This window comes from Mobula birostris, unplaced genomic scaffold (genome assembly GCF_030028105.1).
Source record: "Mobula birostris isolate sMobBir1 unplaced genomic scaffold, sMobBir1.hap1 scaffold_2601, whole genome shotgun sequence".
Lineage (NCBI taxonomy): Eukaryota > Metazoa > Chordata > Chondrichthyes > Myliobatiformes > Myliobatidae > Mobula > Mobula birostris.
In genome coordinates this window covers 39,907-47,546 of record NW_027275652.1, presented here as the reverse complement: position 1 = coordinate 47,546, position 7,640 = coordinate 39,907, and the positions used below count along the sequence as shown (strand labels likewise).

Here is a 7,640-nt window from a genome sequence, read left to right as displayed (position 1 = left end):
GGGAGTGGGTTTCAGGCTGGGATCTAATCCAGGGGTTTGGGTGGGGGGTTTATATATAGAATAACAGATCCCCGGGAGTGGATTACAGACTGGGATCTGACCCAGGGACTAGTGGGGTTTATATATAGAATAGCAGGTCCCTGGGAGTGGGTTGGAGACTGGGATCTAACCCAGGGACTCGTGGGGTTTATATACAGAATAACAGGTCCTAGTTTCCACTGTGAAGGCACCAGCAGAAACTGAGTTGAAATATTCACTGCCGTAGACACGATGTGACAACGTTGACACACTTTACTCACTTCAGTTGACAAGATTATGTACATCGACAGGCAGATCAATAATTCAACGCCCTTTCCTCGGGGGCTTGTGCTTCTAAATATGCCTCATCCCAGTACGGATCTGGGCGTGATTCAGTCGGGGACACGGGGGCACGGGGGCACAGGGCGACCGTTGTGGGGTGGGAAGGGGAGGCTTTGTACTGGCGACCCTACCCACCCCTCTCACTCTCCCAATAACCCCCCCACCCCCACTCCCTACCCCACATAGCCAGAACAGAGGACACCGCCGATCGCCACCAAGGATCCCAGGGGAGCTGCCACGAACCGGGGTAGAGGGAACGAGGGGTCCCTTCGGAGACAGGGGTTAGATCCAGGGATCTAGTGTGAGAGAGTGAGTGTGTGTGTGTGTCAATGTGAGACTGTGTGAGAGTGTGTGTGAGTGTGTGTGTGTGAGTGTGAGTGTGTGTGAGTGTGTGTGAGTGAGTGTGTGCGTGTGTGAGAGAGTGAGAGTGTGTGAGAGTGAGAGAGTGTGTGAGTGCGTGTGTGTGTGAGTGCGTGTGTGTGAGTGTAAGTGAGCGTGTGTGTGAGTGTATGTGAGTGTGTGTGCGTGTGTGAGCGTGTGTGTGTGAGTGTGAGTGTGTGTGTGTGAGAGTATGTGTGAGTGAGTGTGTGTGTGTGAGTGTGTGTGTGTGTGAGAGAGTGTGTGAGAGTGAGAGTGTGTGTGTGTGTGTGTGAGTGTGTGTGTGTGTGTGTGAGTGTGCGCATGTGTGTGTGTGAGACTGTGTGAGTGTCAGTATGAGTGTGTGTGTGAGTGTGTCTGTGTGTGTGTGTGTGACTGTGTGTGAGTGTATGTGTGTGTGTGAGTGTGTGTGCGTGTGTGCGTGTGAGTGTGAGTGTGAGTGTGTGAGTGTGTGACTGTGTGTGTGTGTGAGTGTGAGTGTGTGTGTGAGTGTGCGCATGTGTGTGTGTGTGACTGTGTGTCAGTATGAGTGTGTGTGAGTGTGTGAGTGTATGTGTGTGTGTGTGTGTGAGTGTGTGAGTGTGAGTGAGTGTGAGTGTGTGACTCTGTGTGTGTATGTGTGTGTGTGAGTGTGTGTGTGAGAGTGTGTGTGTGTGAGTGTGTGTGTGATGGGGACTGTGGTCTTGAAGAAGGGGTCAGTGGGGTACCATGGGATGAGTGGGATGGAGGGTCGGCTGTGCTGTGAGACTGTGAGAGAGAGGGGGAGGGAGAGATGTAGAGAGAGATGGAGAGGTGGAGAGAGGGGAGAAGATGGGGGAGTCAGTGAGGAGAGAGAGAGAGAACAAGGGCAGCAATCGGACTTTCATTTGGAGAGAGACGGTCTGGTGACGAGGGTCAGCCTGGCTTCCTGAGGGGCAGCTCGTGTCCGGTGAGCCTGGCTGAAATCTTTGAGGACGCCACAAGGCCCGTCGAAGAAGGCAGCGCAGCGGAGGTGGAGGGTTAATGCGCCGTTGGACAAGGCTCCTTCAGAAGATCAGGAGGCACCAGATCCCAGGAAAGGTGGGGACAGAACTGGTTTGCCCTCAGACGGCTGTACTTGGGGCGTATTCTGCCCGGAGGTCGGTGACCGCTGCTGTTCCGGGGGGGAACCTGTCCGTCTTTTGCGGTTTTCACAAACGACTTGGGTTGAGGAAGGGGAGGGGCGGGTCGGTAACTTAGGAAGACGACACGGAGGTCGGTGGAGTTGAGGAGAGAGGGCGGACGGCTGTCGTGGGTGACAACGAGACAGAGACCGGACGCAGGGCTGGGCCGAGAGGTGGCAGATGCAGTTCAAAGTGAGGACTGGTTCACTTTGCAAGGTCAAGCTGGAGGCAGATTCAACAGGATGCTGCCTGGATTAGAGAGGGTGCAGAGGAGATTCACCAGGATGCTGCCTGGATTAGAGAGGGTGCAGAGGAGATTCACCAGGATGCTGCCTGGATTAGAGAGGGTGCAGAGGAGATTCATCAGGATGCTGCCTGGATTAGAGAGGGTGCAGAGGAGATTCAACAGGATGCTGCCTGGATTAGAGAGGGTGCAGAGGAGATTCACCAAGATGCTGACTGGATTAGAGAGGGTGCAGAGGAGATTCACCACGACGCTGCCTGGATTAGAGAGGGTGCAGAGGAGATTCACCAGGATGCTGACTGGATCAGAGAGGGTGCAGAGGAGATTCAACAGGATGCTGCCTGGATTAGAGAGGGTGCAGAGGAGATTCGCCAGGATGTTGCCTGGATTAGAGAGGGTGCAGAGGAGATTCACCAGGATGCTGCCTGGATCAGAGAGGGTACAGAGGAGATTCACCAGGATACTGCCTGGATTAGAGAGGGTGCAGAGGAGATTCACCAGGATGCTGCCTGGATTAGAGAGGGTGCAGAGGAGATTCACCAGGATGCTGCCTGGATTAGAGAGGGTGCAGAGGAGATTCACCAGGATGCTGCCTGGATCAGAGAGGGTACAGAGGAGATTCACCAGGATGCTGCCTGGATTAGAGAGGGTGCAGAGGAGATTCACCAGGATGCTGCCTGGATTAGAGAGGGTGCAGAGGAGATTCACCAGGATGCTGCCTGGATTAGAGAGGGTGCAGAGGAGATTCACCAGGATGCTGCCTGGATTAGAGAGGGTGCAGAGGAGATTCACCAGGACGCTGCCTGGATTGGAGAGCGTGTCTCATGAGGGAAGGGTGAGCGAGCTCGGGCTTTTCCGTTTGGAGCGAAGGAGGATGAGAGGCAGCGTGATAGAGGTGCACAAGATGATGCAAGGTCACAGATCTCAAGCTGGCCACACGCAGAGACAAAGAGCTGGAGTCACGAAGCAGGGAGCAGAGGGCAGAAAGCGAGACGGGGGTCGTTCTCGACAGGCAGCCGGCCAAGGTTCAGAACTGGACCCAGCCTGTCTGAGCGGACGTCTCGTCCGAGGCACACCTTAAGTGAGAGAGAAGGAGACAGGCCACAATCACACAGCAGACAAGAGAAGAGAAGAGACTAGAAGAAACAGGAAAAACTCTGCAGCGTATAGGTCGATCTTAACAGTGTGTCAGTATTTACATAAGGCCCCGGGGAGTGTGTCTGTATTTACAGGGGATCCCGGGGAGTGTGTCTGTATTTACAGGGCGTCCCGGGCAGTGTGTCAGTACTTACAGGGGGTCCCGGAGAGTGCGTCAGTATTTACAGGGTGTCCCGGGGAGTGTGTCTGTATTTACAGGGCGTCCCGGGCAGTGTGTCAGTACTTACAGGGGGTCCCGGGGAGTGTGTCAGTATTTACAGGGGGTCCCGAGGAGGATGTCAGTATTTACAGGGTGTCCCGGGGAGTGTGTCAGTACTTACAGGGGGTCCCGGGGAGTGTGCCTGTATTTACAGTGGGTCCCGGGGAGTGTGTCTGTATTTACAGGGGGTCCCGGGGAGTGTGTCTGTATTTACAGGGGATCCCGGGGAGTGTGTCAGTATTTACAGGGGTTCCCAGGGAGTATGTCTGTATTTACAGTGGGTCCCAGGGAGTGTGTCTGTATTTACAGGGGGTCCCGGGGAGTGTGTCTGTATTTACACAGGGGTCCCGGGGAGTGTTTCGGTATTTACAGGGGTTCACGGGGAGTCTGTCTGTATTTACAGGAGATCCCAGGGAGTGTGTCTGTATTTACAGGAGATCCCAGGGAGTGTGTCAGTATTTACAGGGGATCCCGGGGAGTGTGTCTGTATTTACAGTGGGTCCCAGGGAGTGTGTCTGTATTTACAGGGGGTCCCGGGGAGTGTGTCTGTATTTACACAGGGGTCCCGGGGAGTGTTTCGGTATTTACAGGGGTTCACAGGGAGTCTGTCTGCATTTACAGGAGATCCCAGGGAGTGTGTCTGTATTTACAGGAGATCCCAGGGAGTGTGTCAGTATTTACAGGGGATCCCGGGGAGTGTGTCTGTATTTACAGGGGGTCCCGGGCAGTGTGTCAGTATTTACAGGGTATCCCAGGGAGTGTGTCAGTATTTACAGGGGGTCCTGGGGAGTGTGCCTGTATCTACAGGGGGTCCCGGCGAGTGTGTCTGTATTTACAGGGGGTCCCGGGGAGTGTGTCTGTATTTACAGGGGTTCCCAGGGAGTATGTCTGTATTTACAGTGGGTTCCAGGGAGTGTGTCTGTATTTACAGGGGGTCCCGGGGTGTGTGTCAGTATTTACCGGGGATCCCGGGGTGTGTGTCGGTATTTACAGGGGGTCCCGGGGAGGATGTCAGTATTTACAGAGTATCCCGGGGAGTGTGTCTGTATTTACAGGGGGTCCCGGGGAGTGTGTCAGTATTTACAGGGGGTCCCGGGGAGTGTGTCAGTATTTACACAGGGGTACCGGGGAGTGTTTCAGTATTTACAGGAGATCCCGGGGAGTGTGTCTGTATTTACAGGGGAACCCGGGGAGTGTGTCTGTATTTACACAGGGGTCCCGGGGAGTGTTTCGGTATTTACAGGGGTTCACGGGGAGTCTGTCTGTATTTACAGGAGATCCCAGGGAGTGTGTCTGTATTTACAGGAGATCCCAGGGAGTGTGTCAGTATTTACAGTGGATCCCGGGGAGTGTGTCTGTATTTACAGGGGGTCCCGGGCAGTGTGTCAGTATTTACAGGGTATCCCGGGGAGTGTGTCAGTATTTACAGGGGGTCCCGGGGAGTGTGTCAGTATTTACAGGGGGTCCCGGGGAGTGTGTCTGTTTTTACAGGGGGTCCCGGGGAGTGTGTCAGTATTTACAGGGGATCCCGGTGATTGTGTCTGTATTTACAGGGGTCTTGGGGAGTGTGTCAGTATTTTCAGGAGATCCCGGGGTGTGTGTCAGTATTTACCGGGGATCCCGGGGTGTGTGTCGGTATTTACAGGGGGTCCCGGGGAGGATGTCAGTATTTACAGAGTATCCCGGGGAGTGTGTCTGTATTTACAGGGGGTCCCGGGGAGTGTGTCAGTATTTACAGAGTATCCCGGGGAGTGTGTCTGTATTTACAGGGGGTCCCGGGGAGTGTGTCTGTATTTACAGGGGGTCCCGGGGAGTGTGTCTGTATTTACAGGGGGTCCCGGGGAGTGTGTCTGTATTTACAGGGGGTCCCGGGCAGTGTGTGGGTATTTACAGGGGTTCCCAGGGAGTGTGTCTGTATTTACAGGGGGTCCCGGGGACTGTGTCAGTATTTACACAGGGGTCCCGGGGAGTGTTTCAGTATTTACAGGAGATTCCGGGGAGTGTGTCTGTATTTACAGGGGATCCTGGGGAGTGTGTCTGTATTTACAGGGGAACCCGGGGAGTGTGTCAGTATTTACACAGGGGTCCCGGGGAGTGTTTCGGTATTTACAGCGGATCACGGGGAGTGTGCCAGTGTTTACAGGGGGCCCCGGGGAGTGTGTCTGTATTTACAGGGGAACCCGGGGAGTGTGTCAGTATTTACAGTGGGTCCCGGGGAGTGTGTCTGTATTTACACAGGGGTCCCGGGGAGTGTTTCGGTATTTACAGGGGATCCCGGGGAGTGTGCCTGTATTTACAGTGGGTCCCGGGGAGTGTGTCTGTATTTACAGGGGGTCCCGGGGAGTGTGTCTGTATTTACAGGGGATCCCGGGGAGTGTGTCAGTATTTACAGGGGTTCCCAGGGAGTATGTCTGTATTTACAGTGGGTCCCAGGGAGTGTGTCTGTATTTACAGGGGGTCCCGGGGAGTGTGTCTGTATTTACACAGGGGTCCCGGGGAGTGTTTCGGTATTTACAGGGGTTCACGGGGAGTCTGTCTGTATTTACAGGAGATCCCAGGGGTTGTGTCTGTATTTACAGGAGATCCCAGGGAGTGTGTCAGTATTTACAGGGGATCCCGGGGAGTGTGTCTGTATTTACAGTGGGTCCCAGGGAGTGTGTCTGTATTTACAGGGGGTCCCGGGGAGTGTGTCTGTATTTACACAGGGGTCCCGGGGAGTGTTTCGGTATTTACAGGGGTTCACAGGGAGTCTGTCTGTATTTACAGGAGATCCCAGGGAGTGTGTCTGTATTTACAGGAGATCCCAGGGAGTGTGTCAGTATTTACAGGGGATCCCGGGGAGTGTGTCTGTATTTACAGGGGGTCCCGGGCAGTGTGTCAGTATTTACAGGGTATCCCAGGGAGTGTGTCAGTATTTACAGGGGGTCCTGGGGAGTGTGCCTGTATCTACAGGGGGTCCCGGCGAGTGTGTCTGTATTTACAGGGGGTCCCGGGGAGTGTGTCTGTATTTACAGGGGTTCCCAGGGAGTATGTCTGTATTTACAGTGGGTCCCAGGGAGTGTGTCTGTATTTACAGGGGGTCCCGGGGTGTGTGTCAGTATTTACCGGGGATCCCGGGGTGTGTGTCGGTATTTACAGGGGGTCCCGGGGAGGATGTCAGTATTTACAGAGTATCCCGGGGAGTGTGTCTGTATTTACAGGGGGTCCCGGGGAGTGTGTCAGTATTTACAGGGGGTCCCGGGGAGTGTGTCAGTATTTACACAGGGGTACCGGGGAGTGTTTCAGTATTTACAGGAGATCCCGGGGAGTGTGTCTGTATTTACAGGGGAACCCGGGGAGTGTGTCTGTATTTACACAGGGGTCCCGGGGAGTGTTTCGGTATTTACAGGGGTTCACGGGGAGTCTGTCTGTATTTACAGGAGATCCCAGGGAGTGTGTCTGTATTTACAGGAGATCCCAGGGAGTGTGTCAGTATTTACAGGGGATCCCGGGGAGTGTGTCTGTATTTACAGTGGGTCCCAGGGAGTGTGTCTGTATTTACAGGGGGTCCCGGGGAGTGTGTCTGTATTTACACAGGGGTCCCGGGGAGTGTTTCGGTATTTACAGGGGTTCACAGGGAGTCTGTCTGCATTTACAGGAGATCCCAGGGAGTGTGTCTGTATTTACAGGAGATCCCAGGGAGTGTGTCAGTATTTACAGGGGATCCCGGGGAGTGTGTCTGTATTTACAGGGGGTCCCGGGCAGTGTGTCAGTATTTACAGGGTATCCCAGGGAGTGTGTCAGTATTTACAGGGGGTCCTGGGGAGTGTGCCTGTATCTACAGGGGGTCCCGGCGAGTGTGTCTGTATTTACAGGGGGTCCCGGGGAGTGTGTCTGTATTTACAGGGGTTCCCAGGGAGTATGTCTGTATTTACAGTGGGTTCCAGGGAGTGTGTCTGTATTTACAGGGGGTCCCGGGGTGTGTGTCAGTATTTACCGGGGATCCCGGGGTGTGTGTCGGTATTTACAGGGGGTCCCGGGGAGGATGTCAGTATTTACAGAGTATCCCGGGGAGTGTGTCTGTATTTACAGGGGGTCCCGGGGAGTGTGTCAGTATTTACAGGGGGTCCCGGGGAGTGTGTCAGTATTTACACAGGGGTACCGGGGAGTGTTTCAGTAT

General features: G+C 54.4%; 1 protein-coding gene across 1 annotated transcript in view; it reads right to left on the bottom strand.

Moving 5' to 3' along the window:
- Positions 1 to 2,820: 2,820 nt before the first annotated feature.
- LOC140192776 (adaptin ear-binding coat-associated protein 2-like) overlaps positions 2,821 to 7,640 on the bottom strand; it is a gene marked incomplete at its 5' end in the record, with an annotated part of 42,498 nt that continues 37,678 nt past the window's right edge. The window contains one exon of the mRNA XM_072250262.1: positions 2,821 to 3,200. Coding sequence (XP_072106363.1) covers positions 3,152 to 3,200 — 49 coding nt within the window. The remainder of the gene's footprint in view (positions 3,201 to 7,640) is intronic.